General features: G+C 40.4%; 1 protein-coding gene across 1 annotated transcript in view; it reads right to left on the minus strand.

Annotated features, from left to right (window-relative positions):
• Positions 1–7028: 7028 nt before the first annotated feature.
• TMEM154 (transmembrane protein 154) overlaps positions 7029–17761 on the minus strand; it is a 46206-nt gene continuing 35473 nt past the window's right edge. The window contains exon 7 of the mRNA XM_060011647.1: positions 7029–10183. Within this exon, the coding sequence (XP_059867630.1) occupies positions 10168–10183 (16 nt within the window). The 3' untranslated portion in view covers positions 7029–10167. The remainder of the gene's footprint in view (positions 10184–17761) is intronic.

Here is a 17761-nt window from a genome sequence, read left to right on the forward strand (position 1 = left end):
TATGGTAGTTCTATTTTTAGTTTTTTAAGGAACCTCCATATTGTTCTCCATAGCGGCTTTTACATTGGTAAGAGTTGGTGGCTTTTACATTCCCACCAACAGTGCAAGAGGGTTCCCTTTTCTCCACACCCTCTCCAGCATTTATTGTTTTTAGAGTTTTTGATGATGGCCATTCTGACTGGTGTGAGGTGCTACCTCATTGTAGTTTTGATTTGCATTTCTCTAATGATTAGTGATGTTGAGCATCCTTTCATGTGTTTGTTGGCCATCTGTATATCTTCTTTAGAGAAATGTCTATTTGGGTCTTCTGCCCATTTTTGGATTGGGTTGTTTGTTTTTTTGATACTGAGTTGCATAAGTTGCTTGTATGTTTTGGAGATTAATCCTTTGTCAGTTGCTTCATTTGCAAATATTTTCTACCATTCTGAGGGTTGTCTTTTGGTCTTGTTTATGGTTTCCTTTGCTGTGCAAAAGGTTTTAAGTTTCATTAGGTCCCATTTGTTTATTTTTGTTTTTATTTCCATTTCTCTAGGAGGTGGGTCAAAAGGGACCTTGCTGTGATTTATGTCATAGAGTGTTCTGCCTATGTTTTCCTCTAAGATGTTATAGTGTCTGGCCTTACATTTAGGTCTTTAATCCATTTTGAGTTTATTTTTGTGTATTGTGTTAGGGAGTGTTCTAATTTCATTCTTTTACATGTAGCTGTCCAGTTTTCCCAGTACCACTTATTGAAGAGGCTGTCTTTTCTCCACTGTATATCCTTGCCTCCTTTATCAAAAATAAGGTGACCATATGTGCGTGGGTTTATCTCTGGGCTTTCTATCCTGTTCCATTGATCTATATTTCTGTTTTTGTGCCAGTACCATACTGTCTTGATTACTGTAGTTTTGTAGTATAGTCCAAAGTCATGGAGCCTGATTCCTCCAGCTCTGTTTTTCTTTCTCAAGATTGCTTTGGCTCTTTGGGGTCTTCTGTGTTTCCACACAAATTGTGAAAATTTTTGGTCTACTTCTGTGAAAAATGCCATTGGTAGTTTAATAAGGATTGCATTAAATCTGTAGATTACTTTGGGTAGTAAAGTCATTTTCATAATGTTGATTCTTCCAATCCAAGATCATGGTATATATCTCCATCTGTTGGTATCATCTTTAATTCCTTTCATCAGTGTCTTATAGTTTTCTGCATACAGATCTTTTGTCTCCTTAGGTAGGTTTATTCCTAGGTATTTTATTCTTTTTGTTGCAATGGTAAATGGGGGTGTTTCCTTAAATTCTCTTTCAGATTTTTCATCATTAGTGTATAAGAATGCAAGAGATTTCTGTGCATTAATTTTGTACCCTGCTACTTTACCAAATTCATTGATTAGCTCTAGTAGTTTTCTGGTTACATCTTTAGGATTCTCTATGTATAGTATCATGTCATCTGCAAACTGTGACAGCTTTATTTCTTCTTTTCTGATTTGGATTCCTTTTACTTCTCTGATTGCTGTGTGTAAAACTTCCAAAACTGTGTTGAATAATAGTGGTGAGAGTGGAAAACCTGGTCTTGTTCCTGATCTTAGTGGAAATGTTTTCAGTTTTTCACCATTGAGAATGATGTTGGCCGTGGGTTTGTCGTATATGGCCTTTATTATGTTGAGGAAAGTTCCCTCTATGCCTACTTTCTGGAGGGTTTTTTAACATAAGTGGGTGTTGAATTTTGTCAAAAGCTTTTCCTGCATCTATGGAGATGGTCATATGGTTTTTCTCCTTCAATCTGTTAATATAGTTTATCACATTGATTGATTTGCGTATATTAAAGAATCCTTGCATTCCTGGGATAAACCCCACTTGATCATGGTATATGACCCTTTAAATGTGCTTTTGGATTTTGTTTGCTAGTATTTTGTTGAGGATTTTTGCATCAATGTTCATCAGTGATATTGGCCTGTAGTTTTCTTTCTTTGTGACATCTTTGTCTGGTTTTGGTATCCGAGTGATGGTGGCCTCATAGAATGAAATTGGGAGTGTTCCTTCCTCTGATTTATTTTGGAAGAGTTTGAGAAGGATAGGTGTTAGCTTCTCTAAATGTTTGATCAATTTCTCCTGTGAAGCCATCTCGTCCTGTGCTTTTGTTTGTTGGAAGATTTTTAATCACAGTCTCAATTTCAGTACTTGTGATTGGTCTGTTCATATTTTCTATTTCTTCCTGGTTCAGTCTCTGAAGATTGTACTTTTCTAAGAATTTGTCCATTTCTTCCAGGTTGTCCATTTTATTGGCATAGAGTTGCTTGTAGTAATCTCTCATGATCCTTTGTATTTCTGCAGTGTCAGTTGTTACTTCTCCTTTTTCCATTCTAATTCTATTGATCCGAGTCTTCTCCCTTTTTTTCTTGATGAGTCTGGCTAATGGTTTATCAACTTTGTTTATCTTCTCAAATAACCAGCTTTTAGTTTTAGTGATCTTTGCTATCGTTTCCTTCATTTCTGTTTCATTTATTTCTGATCTGATCTTTCTGATTTCTTTCCTTCTGCTAACTTTTTTTTGTTGTTGTTGTTCTTTCTCTAATTGCTTTAGGTGTAAGGTTAGGTTGTTTATTTGAGATGTTTCTTGTTTCTTGAGGTAGGATTGTGTTGCTATAAACTTCCCTCTTAGAACTGCTTTTCCTGTATCCCATAGGTTTGGGGTCGTCGTGTTTTCATTGTCATTTGTTTCTAGGTATTTTTTTGATTTCCTCTTTGATTTCTTCAGTGATCTCTTGGTTATTAAGTAGTGTACTGTTTAGCCTCCTCGTGTTTGTATTTTTTACAGACTTTTTCCTGTAACTGATATCTAGTCTCATAGCATTGTGGTTGGAAATGATACTTGATACGATTTCAATATTCTTAAATTTACCAAGGCTTGATTTATGATCCAAGAGATAATCTATCCTGGAGAATGTTCCATGAGCACTTGGGAAGAAAGTGTATTCTGTTGTTTTTGGATGGAATGTCCTATAAATATCAATTAAGTCCATCTTGTTTCATGTATCATTTAAAGCTTGTGTTTCCTTATTTATTTTCATTTTGGATGATCTGTCCATTGGTGAAAGTGGGGTGTTAAACTCCCCTACTATGATTGTGTTACTGTCGATTTCCCCTTTCATGGCTGTTAGCATTTGCCATAGGTATTGAGGTGCTCCTACGTTGGGTGCATAAATATTTACAATTGTTATATCTTCTTCTTGGATTGATCCCTTGATCATTATGTAGTGTCCTTCTTTGTCTCTTTTAATAGTCTTTATTTTAAAGTCTATTTTGTCTGATATGAGAATTGCTACTCCAGCTTTCTTTTGATTTCCATTTGCACAGAATATCTTTTTCCATCTCCTCACATTCAGTCTGTATGTGTCCCTAGGTCTGAAGTGGGTCTCTTGTAGACAGCATCTATATAGGTCTTGTTTTTGTATCCATTCAGCCAGTCTACATCTTTTGGCTGGAGCATTTAATCCATCTACGTTTAAGGTAGTTATCAATATATATGTTACTATTACCATTTCCTTAACTGTTTTGGGTTTGTTATTGCAGGTCTTTTCCTTCTCTTCTGTTTCCTGCCTAGAGAAGTTCCTTTAGCATTTGTTATAAAGCTGGCTTGTGGTGCTGAATTCTCTTAGCTTTTGCTTGCCTGTAAAGCTGTTAATTTCTCTGTCAGATCTGAATGAGATCCTTGCTGTGTAGAGTAATCTTGGTTGTAGGTTTTTCCCTTTTATCACTTTAAATATGTCCTGCCACTCCCTTCTGGCTTTCACCGTTTCTGCTGAAAGATCAGTTATTAATCTTATGGAGATTCCCTTGTATGTTATTTGTTGTTTTTCCCTTGCTGTTTTTAATATGTTTTCTTTGTATTTAAGTTTTGATAGTTTGATTAGTATGTGTCTTGGTGTGTTTCTCCTTGGATTTATCCTGTATGGGACTCTCTGTGCTTCCTGGACTTGACTACTTCTTTCCCCATATTAGGAAAGTTTTCAACTATAGTCTCTTCAAATATTTTCTCAGTCCCTTTCTTTTTCTCTTCTTCTTCTGGCACCCCTATAATTCGAATGTTGGGGCATTTAATGTTGTCCCAGAGGTCTCTAAGACTGTCCTCAATTCTTTTCATTCTTTTTTCTTTATTCTGCTCTGTGGTACTTATTTTCACTATTTTATCTTCCAGGTCACTTATTCGTTCTTCTGCCTCAGTTATTCTGCTATTGATTCCTTCTAGAGAATTTTAAATTTCATTTATTGTGCTGTTCATGATTGCTTGTTTACTCTTTAGTTCTTCTAGGTCCTTGTTAAATGTTTCTTGTATAATCTCCATTCTATTTCCAAGATTTTGTATCATCTTTACTATCATTACTCTGAATCCTTTTTCAGGTACACTGCCTATTTCCTCTTCATTTTTGGGTCTGGTGGGTTTTACCTTGCTTCTTCATCTGCTGTGTGTTTCTCTGTCTTCTCATTTTGCTTAACTTACTGTGTTTGGGGTCTCCTTTTCACAGCCTGCAGGTTCCCATTGTTTTTGGTGTCTGTCCCCAGTGGTTAAGGTTGGTTCAGTGGGTTGTGCAGGCTTCCTGGTGGAGGGGACTGGTGCCTGTGTTCTGGTGGATGAGGCTGGATCTTGTCTTTCTGGTGGGGAGGACCGCGTCTGGTGGTGTGTTTTGGGGTGTCTGTGAACTTATTATGTTTTTAGGCAGCCTCTCTGATAATGGGCATGGTTTTGTTCCTGTCTCACTAGTTGTTTGGCATAGGGTGTCCAGCACTCTAGCTTCCTGGTTGTTGAGTGGAGCTGGGTCTTAACGTTGAGATGGAGATCTCTGGGAGAGCTTTTGCCATTTGATATTACATGGAGCTGGGAGGTCTCTTGTGGACCAACATCCAGTACTCAGCTCTCCCACCTCAGAGGCACAGGCCTGACACCCGGCCGGAGCACCAAAACCCTGTCAGCCACATGGCTCAGAAGAAAAGGGAGAAAAAAAGAAAGAAAAAAAATAAAATAAAAAGAAATAAACTTATTAATTTTTTTAATTATTAAAAATTAAAAAAATTTAAAGTAATTTTAAAAAAAGAAAGAAAAAGAAGAGAGCAACCAGACCAAAAAAAAAAATCCGCCACCAATGATAACAAGCACTAAAAACTATACTAAAAAATAAATAAATAAATAAATGGACAGACAGAACCCTAGGACAAATGGTAAAAGCAAATCTATACAGACAAAATCACACAAAGAAGCATACATATACACACTCACAAAAAGAGAAAAAGTTAAAAAATATATATCTATATATTAAAAAAAAAAGAAGAGAGCAACCAAATCAATAAACAAATCTACCAACGATAATAAACTCTAAATACTAAACTAAGATAAACATAAACCCAGAAACCAGTCAGTCACATACAGCAAACCCCAAGTCTACAGTTGCTCCTGAAGTCCACTGCCTCAGTTTTGGGATGATTCGTTGTCTATTCAGGTATTCCACAGATGCAGGGTACATCAAGGTGATTGTGGAGATTTAATCTGCTACTTCTGAGGCTGCTGGAGAGATTTCCCTTTCTCTTCTTTGTTTGCACAGCTCCTGGGGTTCAGCTTTGGCTTGGCCCCGCCCCTGCGTGTAGGTCGCATGAGGGCGTCTGTTCTTCGCTCAGACAGGATGGGGTTAAAGGAGCAGCTGATTCGGGATCTCTGGCTCACTCAGGCCGGGGCGAGTGAGGGGTTATGGATGTGGGGCGAGCCTGCAGCGGCCGAGGCCAACATGACGCTGCACCAGCCTGACGCGCGCTGTGTGTTCTCCCGGGGAAGTTGTCCCTGGATCACGGGACCCTGGCAGTGGCGGGCTGCACAGGCTCCAGGGAGGGGAGGTGTGGAGAGTGACCTGTGCTCGCACACAGGCTTCTTGGTGGTGGCAGCAGCAGCCTTAGCGTCTCATGCCCGTCTCTGGGGTCCGCGCTGATAGCCGCGGCTCGCGCCCGTCTCTGGAGCTCCTTTAGACTGTTCTCTGAATCCCCTCTCCTCGCGCACCAGGAAACAAAGAGGGAAGAACAAGTCTCTTGCCTCTTTGGCAGATCCAGACTTTTCCCCGTACTCCCTCATAGCTAGCTGTGGTGCACTAACTCCCTTCAGGCTGTGCTCACACCGCCAACCCCAGTCCTCTCCCTGCACTCCGACCTCTCCCTGAAGTCTGAGCCTCAGCTCCCAGCCCCGCCCCTCCCCGGCGGGTGAACAGACAAGCCTCTCGGGGTGGTGAGTGCCGGTCGGCACCGATCCTCAATGCGGGAATCTTCCGCTTTGCCCTCCGCACCCCTGTTGCTGTGCTCTCCTCCACGGCTCTGAAGCTTCCCCCCTCCGCCACCCGCAGTCTCCGCCCGCGAAGGGGCTCCTAGTGTGTGGAAACCTTTCCTCCTCCACAGCTCCCTCCCACTGGTGCAGGTCCCGTCCCTATCCTTTTGTTTCTGTTTATTCGTTTTTCTTTTGCCCTACCCAGGTACGTGGGGAGTTTCTTGCCTTTGGGGAAGTCTGAGGTGTTCTTCCAGCGTTCAGTAGGTGTTCTGTAGGAGTCGTTCCACATGTAGATATATTTCTGATGTATCTGTGGGGAGGAAGGTGATCTCTATGTCTTACTCGTCCGCTGTCTTGAATGTTCAGTCAACTGATCTTTACACTGGAAAAGATGTCACCTACTGTTTGTAGTATCTAGAGATCATTATCTTATTCCTTTCCATGCAGACCAAAGAAGTGAAAAATGTGATGAATAGGCTTTTTGTAAAAGTCTAGTTATTTATTTATAACCTACCAAAGGTCAATGATAATAATATGATGGCAATGAAGGAGGATGATTAACTGAGCCTTCTGCACCTGGAGACCAATTGGCACAGGACCCCATCCGCCTTTGGTTGTCTTAAGCAGTTCAACATATATTTCTAATCTTGTACAGCAATGAGATTAAAGTCCTTATGTTACTGTAAGTACTTTGGTTTAAGAATTTAACTTCTTAAAATATCATTTCAGAAAGGGCTTAGAGTATCCATAGAGGTGATTTAAAAAGTTTTATTTTATATAATTGTATGGATTGCTGTCTCATGAACATGACGTATTATTCAGAAAAGATAAGAGGGCAAAAAACAATACAAACCCCACCAGATATCTACAAAAGGACTAAGAGGAAAATAAGATTTGGCTACTAGACAAGACAGTATCAAGGCAAGGTGAAAGAGCTATTCAAAAAAATAAATAATTCAGGCAATTGGGTGTTTGGTTTTAGCAATTATTAATAAGCAATTTGACTACTTCCACACCATACTAATATAAGGTGATCTTTTGGTTATTGTAAGAGCAAAGAAATGTAATCTATGAATGAAGCTACTCTGGACCACCTATTGTAGATATTAAATAGACAGGCCAGAATTCATCCTGAGTGTGAAAAAGCAGCATGTGTAAATTTAATTCAGTAGAAAATGTCAATGTTTTCCTCACAGTGAGAATTTCAGCCATGTCTCCCCGGTGTGAGCCATGTCTTATTGCTCTACTATATTCAGAATATGTACTAATTCTGACAGAAGTTGAAACTAATGTGTACACTTTATGTTTACTCAACATAAGGGCCTTCTTACAGAGATGGTGAAAACTGATAGTTTAAACAATCAAAACAAATGAATAGACAAAAGTATTTTTTAAAGCACCCGTTTACATTGCTAGAGCTACAAGGGTGATCAGAAGCATCTGTCACCCCATGGATGTCAAGATTGATCCATGCTATGTGTTCGCTGTTTGGATGACAATGACCTTCCCAGAGAGAGGAGTCACATCGCTGAGTTAAGACTGAGATTTTCACATATTTATTACAACAAGTTTCCTGAGGAGTTCAACAAGGCAATGTTGCTAACTTAGCTTACTTAATATGTACAAAAATACGATAAAATTTACACATTTGAAAATATTCTAAAGTCAGATTTTTCTCTGATTGGCTACCCAATTAGGGCAAATTATTAAGATTTTTACGAACAGTAATCTGAAACATAAAAATTAAGATTAGGTTTAAATACAATTCTTGGAATGATCATAATCTATGATGCCTCTTGACTGGACAGTAATAAAAAGATACAGAGCACTGAACTTTGGCTGTTTTGACTCATACTAATGTCATATATCTTGCCAGAGTAAACTCTTTTTTTAAAGTGCTTCGCACATGATGCAACTATAGAGGTTAGTACATTTTTCAGATATAAACACAATGACATACTGCTGAAGCTTGCTTCTTCTGGAATTTGAAGTCATTTCAAATATTGAATGAGAATATATGTACCATATCATAAAATATCACTTCATCAAAGTGAGACTCCAAGACCTCCTATCCTTCTCTGAACCGCTGAAGTCCATTATTTGATAGGGTTGGATGACGCTTATGGGCCTAAAAGTTCAGCAAAAATCTTAGCTACCTAGAGAAAGAAGAGACTCTTTACAGAGTTAAAATGTGGATGAGAAACAAGGTAACAAAACAGCCAGAAACGATGATTTGGAAAGTAGCGATTTTGGCATAAATATCTTGAGAGTCACTCTGGACCACAAGTTGAATATGAATATGCAAAACGGCAAGGAAAACAAAAATGCCATATCAGGATGTGCTAAAGAGAATACAACAGACAGCTCTGTTGTGCTTCTGTACCATGAAGACTGTCTTTTGCCAAAGCTCTTTGCAACCCCGGGATGGCATAAGAGCAGTGGTTAAACACAGCCAGATAGTTCTATCTTTCACGGCGGTGGAAAGACCTCCCTGGCTTGGAATTCTGCCTTTAAAATTGTGGGCATAGTTCAGAAGGCAAGTGCTGGTTAAAGGGATTCTGAAAAAAAGGACTGTTTTCATTTTGCATTAAGGCAGCCTTTCAAACACAAGACCCCAAATAACAGCAGCAAATATTTGGTGAACCTCAACCCCTCCTCTGTTTATATGCGGGGAGTAAGCTACAGTTCTCATTCTTGGTTTCTTTCCTGGAATAAAACATTAGGTGCCGTGGAAGAGCTGAGGGCTCCTAATTTGCTAGATTGCTTTAAAGGTCAGAATTGGAAAATTAAGGATTAAATGGTGATTGATTTTACGTGAGTGGGAGTGATAACTAGGCCCTTCTGCATTTTGCACCATTGCTTCTAGCAGGAGGATGTCAACAAATATCACGTAGAATGTCATCTCTGATGACCGGTGGTGGCCTCCTGGGAGCTGCGTTGAGGACACGAGCCCTGGTCAGGCTGGCAGGAAAGATCCTGAGTATGAGGAAGGGTACCTGCCTCGGGCACAGGCAGAGCCTATTGCTGGTCTGTTTGTTCCAAACAACCTTAAAGATCTCAGAGACACAGAAGGTGGCAGAGGAGGCCCAGATGAACACATCTATCCATACATCACACGCGAGGGAGTTGAGGTGAGGGCAGGGATGAGCCATGGGGAAATGTGAACAAGCAGCTGATTTTCTCTGAGAAGGAAACAGGTGCTCTTTCACTGAGAATTCCATTCCTCCCTCACCTGGCCAACTCAGGGTCAACACGTCCCCAAACAGCATCCCTTCAGGACTGTGGGCTCTCACACTGTGTCTCATGGCAGGTGGAAATGAGCTTACCCACCCCCTGGGATGGGGTCCACATTGAAACACTTGCTTTGTTTGCTGTCTATTCCATGACATAACTCACCTTGAGCAAAGTTCCCACTGAATGTAATTGACCTATCAGAGAACTTAACTCATGAGAAGAAATTATCCAAAGCTAGCTAGGTCGCAAGGTGACCCAGAAGGAAACCATAGACAGCTTCCTGATTTGTACCCTGAGGAATGAAGCAGAAAGGTAACAAGGACTTGAGAGCGGGCCAGGGTGATGGTACAGTCATCTAGAGGTTGGCTGGATGGAGGAAACACCCACTGATAAACGCTGACTGCATCTTATGGTTCCTCCACCCTCAGCGATGGATGGCAGCCACGCCTTTGCCCAGCACTTCTCAATCGAGCATTCTTCCAAGTACAGGTGATGCACTGGGCGTTGGAAGAGTGGGCGCTGGAAGCAACAGCAAAAGGTTCTTGTGTTTACATTGATTTGAAATTAATTAAATTCGGATCCTCTTCATCCTCTGCTGGCAGGCCCAGCAGGCTCCCTCCGGGGCTGCTTTCTCTTGGAAAACATTAGCACCATTCAGTTTCAGGATTCATTGTCACTGCAAAAAACAGAACAATAGTATATTTCCAAGAAGCTACTGAGAGCTGGTCACTCGGCTATGGAGGTGACTCAGGATAACATAGCAGTCAGGGAGCCGACGGTGTCCAGATAACAATTTCTGAAACAAAGGTCAGTTCAGTTTGGATTTTATATCTGAACCCTGAGGAGGAAATCTAGGAAAGCCAAGAAATAATCCCTAGCTCTGGTTGTAATATCTTCCCCAGGGCTGATGTGGAGAGAACCAGATGGAGCCGGGGTTCCCCCTTTAAAGAAATCGGATCCCATTCTCTATGGATAGATGCCAAACCGTCTTTTCTTTTTCCTTAAAAAAAAGAATTTCGATATGTTATTTTCTCTCAAGGGTTTGTGGTCCTGGCATGTTTTCAAAAGCCCATTTTTTTTCCCAGGCACAGAGGATCTGGAAGTGCCTTCTCAGTGTCATTTAGAATTCAATCATCAGGCATCTTCAGGTGTGAGTAGACATAAATTATGGACATGGTGTGTGGACATAACCATGCTAGCGGGCTAATTTCTGCTTTTGTTTCTCACTTGGCTCTCTCAGCCACAGGTCTGGCTCTATAGCTCTTTCCCAGTGAGACCATGTCTCCACCCAAGTCTCGTGGAAAGCAACTACTTGACCTCCCGCACCTCCACCCACTTTTTAAAAATGTTGTGTCCTTTCACCCAAATTCTAGCATGTCTCCACTTGAAGTGACCTGTGTTTCCAAGGAAGTGCCTGAATAACGATCATCAACAGGACCTGGTGTCTCCTTAGCTCAGAGGCTCGTAGAGGCTGCAATAGACCATGTTTTTCTGACTCCTACTTCAGTTCTCGCCTGCTCAGTGACACACCAGGTGTTTCCAAAAGGTCTCTGAAACAACTTGATAGATGATAGAGAGCCAGCTAGCTAGCTAGATGATAGAGAGCTAGCTAGCTAGATGATAGAGAGCTAGCTAGCTAGCTAGATGATAGAGAGCCAGCTAGCTAGATGATAGAGAGCTAGCTAGCTAGCTAGATGATAGAGAGCTAGCTAGGTAGCTAGATGATAGAGAGCTAGCTAGCTAGCTAGATGATAGAGAGCTAGCTAGCTAGCTAGATGATAGAGAGCCAGCTAGCTAGATGATAGAGAGCTAGCTAGCTAGCTAGATGATAGAGAGCTAGCTAGCTAGCTAGATGATAGAGAGCTAGCTAGGTAGCTAGATGATAGAGAGCTAGCTAGGTAGCTAGATGATAGAGAGCTAGCTAGCTAGCTAGATGATAGAGAGCCAGCTAGCTAGATGATAGAGAGCTAGCTAGCTGGCTAGATGATAGAGAGCCAGCTAGCTAGATGATAGAGAGCTAGCTAGGTAGCTAGATGATAGAGAGCTAGCTAGCTAGCTAGATGATAGAGAGCTAGCTAGCTAGCTAGATGATAGAGAGCCAGCTAGCTAGATGATAGAGAGCTAGCTAGCTAGCTAGATGATAGAGAGCTAGCTAGCTAGCTAGATGATAGAGAGCTAGCTAGCTAGCTAGATGATAGAGAGCTAGCTAGCTAGCTAGATGATAGAGAGCTAGCTAGCTAGCTAGATGATAGAGAGCTAGCTAGCTAGCTAGCTAGATCTAGCCAAGAAAGAGGAGGAGAGACATTGTGTATGTGTTTGTGTGTCTGTGTCTGTGTTGTGAAGACAGGGGGAAGAAGCTGTGACCAGGAAGGCTGACCAATGGGAAAGAAAGGGGAAAGCAGACATGGACAAAAGGACAACTTCTATAGGAAAACTTATTTAATGGAAACCTGACTGCAAATGAAGACATTCTTTATCTGAAGAACGAACGTAACAACCCGTTTCATAAGTCACACTGAACAGCTCTTAAACTGGGCAAGGAGGCTTCCTTTCTTGGAAATTGGGTGGTAGCAAGATAATATTTCTGAGATCCAGGAGTTCATCTCTATGGAGCATAAGTCCCTGAAGTGCATGTTTTCCTTCTGTGGCCTTATCTTGACATTTCAGCTACTCTAAGCAGACCAAAATACAAGGCTGTACAGCAATGGGCACAGTCCCTCGTTTGTCCACAACGTTAATCTGTGTCCAGCAGTTAAAATAGAAGTGATTTTTAAAGTTAATTATTATAAGACCAATCCATATTCATTGTTGAAAAAATACAAAATACAAATAAGCCAAATAAAAATACTAACAACCTCACTACAGTTAACATTTTGGTATTTATTCTTCCAAACTTTTTTCTGTGATAATGATATATATTCTTTTTGTACAAAAATGGAATTATGTTATGCATATTGTTCTGTAATCTGCTTTTCTCACTCTCATTCATATATAGACCTCTTTTCTGGCTAATAAATATACCATATCTTTTTAATTGGCTATAGAGCACACCATTGTCTCGCATTGTCTCACCAAGAACACTATTTTTAGGCATATCCTTATTGTTAAACATTTAAGCTATTTCCAATTTATAATTTTTATTTATTATAAAAATTGCTACATTTTTGCATGCTTCCAGTTGTTACCTTTGCATAAATATCTAGACGAGGAATTGCTAGGTTAAAATGTATGCAATTTTAAAGCTTGACCAGCCCATTGTCCAATTATCCCCCTTCCCTAGAAATTTACCTTCTCTTGACACTTTCCTTTAGGGAAATATCCTTTCCCCAACATTCTAATACTGGATATTATTATTTTTAGCTTTGGAAATTCAATAGGTGAAAATAATCTAATATTTACCTTAACATATTCTTGGGTTACTTTTTTTTGTTACTAGGAAGACTAAAGTTTTTTTCAAAGCTCTGTTGGTAATTTTAATTTCTTCTTTTGCCAAAATACTTATTAATATTCTTTGCCCATATGGGACATTATCTTTTTATTGATTTATGTATTAATAATAATTCCTTGTTCATCATACATATCGCATATACTTTCCCCCAATTTGTCATTTTCCTCCTAATTTTATATTGTGTTTTTGGAAGTATAAAAAATTTGAGTTTTTAATGTAGTTAAGTCTATCCTTTTCTGATACGGTTTCTGACTGTGTGTCATGTTTTCAACCAGACCTCACCTTACAGTTATAATATTTATCTTTAATTTTTCTGGATTTTCTTTCTTTCTTTTTCACATATAAACTTATCTGGAGTCTATTTTAATCTAAAGTGTGAGGTCGAGTTCTAAATTTTCCCTCCCAATGTTAGTCAGTTGTTTTAAGACTATTTACTGAATAATCCACTTGCTATGAATTGCTACTTTTATAATATATTAAATGTTTACATATACTTGAGGCTGTTTTGAATATACTATTCTATGCCAGTAATACTTATTTGGTTCTGGGTATGCACAGTTTTAATTATTGGAGCATGTTCCCTGCAAATCCACCTCCCCACACACAATTGTTCTTTTTCCTTCTTTTAGAATTACCCTATCTGCGCACAATTATTCTCCCAGATGAAATGCTCACTGGGATCTTTAAAAGACTAAGTTGAATTTAAAAGGATAATTTTCACACTGTTGAGTCTTTCATTCAGAAACACAGTACGTCTCTCTCCATTTGTTTATATCTTTGATATCCCTCCATAAAAATTTGAACAATTTCTTTTTATATTATCCATACATTTTTTGATTAAGTTTTTGCCTAGGTATTTCTCTTCTTGGGCTGCTTCTATGGTTGAGCCAAATGCTGGCTTGTGCTCATGGTGGCTTTTTGAGCCCAGGGTCAGGTGGGCAGAGCTTAAATCAGGGCTCAGCCACTTTCTCGCTGTGTGACCTCGAGCAGGTTAACATTTCTTAGCCCATCTCATCTGCAAAACATGCATAATAATACCATGTGCCTTAGAAGGCTGTTGGAAAAAAATCAATGAGAAAATGTAGGCGAAGCTCTCTGCCACGGGCCCGACCTCCAGACACATGAACGGCCATTCTGATTTTGCTAGATTCTATGCTAGTAAATGTTCAGTTAAACACAAGCTTGAACATTGCTTCAAATATCCACAGCCTTTAAGAAACCATCTTCCAAAACAAACTTTCAGTTTCTGAGGACAGTGTAACCTCAATGCGGTTTGTTTAGAACACTCTACAAACATTATGAAGGCTTAAAGTGTGACACTGCCCACCAACCAGAACCCATTCATTTAAAGCATCAAAGAGCACAGGACCTCATGCATGATATGTGTGGAATTTATGTGCTTATAGATCTGGCCACTGACAACGTGCCAGGCCCGCCACACTAGAGACAGTCCCAGTGTGGGTACAAGTTGCTTCAGCAGTGGGTCAGCAGGTCATTCCTAGCGTCGCAACTCTCACACGCGATTTTCACCGGTGGTGTGATGGCCAACGTGCCTCTTAGTAAGTCAGCAACCCGGGACCTGGCTCCCCACCCGTGCCCGAGCCTGGAGGCATTATTCTCCCTCACGCTCGTTCCTTTATTGAGTTAGATGTGTTCCCTGCTATCTTTTTGGCTATTTATCATCTCTGTGAAATGATCGAATCAGCCCTGATGTTTCCAGCTCTGGCAAATGCTAGAATTCCCTGTTAAAAATATCTTGGCAAACTGCCACAGAATTGCAACAAATAAAATCAGTGATCCCGCTTCAAACCTCTGTTGTTTGCCTTGATGTTAATTCGTACGGCTTTGGTCACTTATCTGTGACAGCAGCATGAGTGAGTGATTTTTCTCAGAGGGTTATATGTAGATATTTTAAGAATGTGGGGTAGCTTTCCAAAAAGCTGTATAGTAACAAGCCTCCAAACTGTAAAAACCAATTGAATTGATTAAAAAGCATCATCTGATGATTTTTAAGAAAGCATTTAAGTGGAACACCACCAGTTAAATGAGGAGGTGCAATTGTAACACCTGGTTTCATAACTGCCCCTTGGTTGCGGTCAGGATCAGATAAGCCATCTTTGTCCTTCTGACCAGTTTACCTTGTAACAATCCCTCTTTCTGACCACAGCTAATGTTGCCTGCCTCCCAAGATGTAATAAACCTATGCTAAACCTTTCTCTAATGATGATGCTCTCTAACTTGGTTTGGGGAGGAGTGCAAAGTTCAGTTTAGCACAAAGTCACGGAACAGTTAGATCATGCTCTCTTCCGCGTCATCAGTAGAACGTCCCTTCTCCTTCCCGTAAGAGGTCTGCCCAGGTGGAATTATAGAGACGAGAATCTGGCTGCCATCAGAGCCAGGCCCAGAATTGGTCCAAGACACATAGATCATGCCCACGGTGTAGACACAATCTGGGCTAGTATTCAAACGAGGCTGTGGTGTATTGAATTTAGTGCATCTTCTCTCACCCACCACAGACAGGCATAGACACACACATACACACACACCCCTACATGTTAACCATGTCATTTGAGGTTAGCATCCTGCAGGATTATAAACTGTTACTTTGTATCCCTCATGATACTTAGCTCGGATTTGAGGGAAATCAGTTGGCACTTAATATACTTAATATTTAATACTTGTTGACTTTTAAATGACTAGAGGGACTGGAGAGAAAAAGAGGAAGGAAACTCATAAAGTAATTGGAAGCGGCCACAGAGATTTACTGGAGTGGAGAGGCCAGAACGGTTCACACAAAACTGCTGTTTTCTTGCAATTCATGGTTCAGTCTTGTCAATGTCTGCACTGCATCAGCCACCGAAGACTTTCATAGTTGGCCTCATGGTGGATGGCTTTCTTGCTACTAAGGGTTCTTTTTAAAAGTTTCTAATTTGTCTTTTCATTTATGGAATATCTCTTTTATTTTAACTAATTAGTCAAAGAAAATGAAAATCCAATTTTAAACTCTTCTCTAGATTGAGCTTCATCAAAAACTTGCTGTGCAAACTTGGACAAATCACTTAACCTCTCTGATTTCCAGGTTTACTCAGATGGATTGTTTCATTTTTAGCTGGTTGTCTTGGCATGATGTGGACAATGCCAGGCACATATTAGGCACTCAATAAGTATATTTGAAAAATTACACTGACGATCATACTTTCTCCAAAAAAACACAAAGAGAAGGGAAGAAACAGGGAGAAATTCAAAAAATTCTCTATTAAGCTAACCTGCATTTTCCTGAAAAATACTAAAGTGATACATTTTTATATTATTGAGCTCAGACATGAATCATAAAATGAACAATGGAGGGCTTCCCTGGTGGCGCATTAGTTGAGAATCTGCCTTCTGATGCAGGGGACATGGGTTCGAGCCCTGGTCTGGGAAGATCCCACATGCCGCGGAGCAACTAGGCCCGTGAGCCACAATTACTGAGCCTGCGCGTCTGGAGCCTGTGCTCCGCAACAAGAGATGCCGCGATAGTGAGAGGCCCACGCACAGCGATGAAGAGCGGCCCCTGCTTGTCACAACCAGAGAAAGCCCTCGCACAGAAACGAAAACCCAACACAGCAAAAATAAATAAATTAATAAAAATACATTGGTGTCTGAGTCTCACACCCGAGATTCTTAAAAAAAAAAAAAAAAAGAACAATGGAATTATTACAAAAGCAGAACAGGTATACTGTTACTTACCTTCTTTGACTTGGTTAATTTCCTAGGTAGTAGTAGCTAGGTATCTGGTATCTAGAATAAGTGTCTTATTATTGTTGTTATTACTGTACTTTCAAATTTATAAATTGACTTGGATGAAATCTAATTCTCCCCCAATCTTTCCCAATGCTGTTACTCAACATAAAATCATCACTGTGGCCAACAGGCATAAAGGGAAAGAAGACGTGCGCTTGGCTAATATTTGCAATTCCTTTTCTGTGGTTATTCACCTAAGCTTGCAGAGGCAGAAACACCACGCTTTCAGGAAATTGCCTAGTTATAAAGGCCTCAGGAAGAAGGAAGAGACTGCCCAGACTGTAAGCACCAAGATGAAAGGAATTCCATCTTGTTTTTGCCACTGTCGAGTGGCATTAGAGAAGGTATTGTAAGGATGGGGGTAGACAATAAGGGAGTGAATTCTTTCAAGACAATTTAAACAATAATAAAACCAACTCAATGGATCTGTTTTTTGTTATCAACACACGCTGGCAAGGCTGAACAATGTCGGTGATGAAATTCTCTTCAACTCTAGGGCAGACCTCAGCTCCACCCTGCCCACCCCTTGGACACTGTTCCACTGACACTGTTCCCGGTACCCCATATGTTGCCTGGCACATAACATGTACGAATTATAGGGAAAAATGCTAAGGTGGGAAATAAGGATATAGAATTCCCCTTCCCCCACCATTCCTTTGCTGTCTTTTCCCACTGATTTTTTTGAAAACATGAAAACCATACTTTAAACTTCCCATGGTACTTTGCACATCCCTGGCCCTTATTAAAATCCTGTGCTAAATTTCAGATTCCACAGCTCGAGGAAAATGTCCACTCAGTGAGGACAAGGCGAAGTAATGAGGAACTGCTGGCTAATGGGATGTGTGGGAAAAGTCTGGAAAGACCTGAGATTATGAACCTGAACAAGAGAAGGTGAAGGGTTGACGTCTGCACACAATGTAGTGCATTAAGTGTAGGCTGGTGACCAGATCACCTCGTTGTCCCAGGATCAGAGTGGACTTTATGGATAACAGAGGCTCTATGTCACAGTGTCTTTCTAGCATC

Source organism: Delphinus delphis, chromosome 5 (genome assembly GCF_949987515.2).
Source record: "Delphinus delphis chromosome 5, mDelDel1.2, whole genome shotgun sequence".
Taxonomy (NCBI): Eukaryota; Metazoa; Chordata; class Mammalia; order Artiodactyla; family Delphinidae; genus Delphinus; species Delphinus delphis.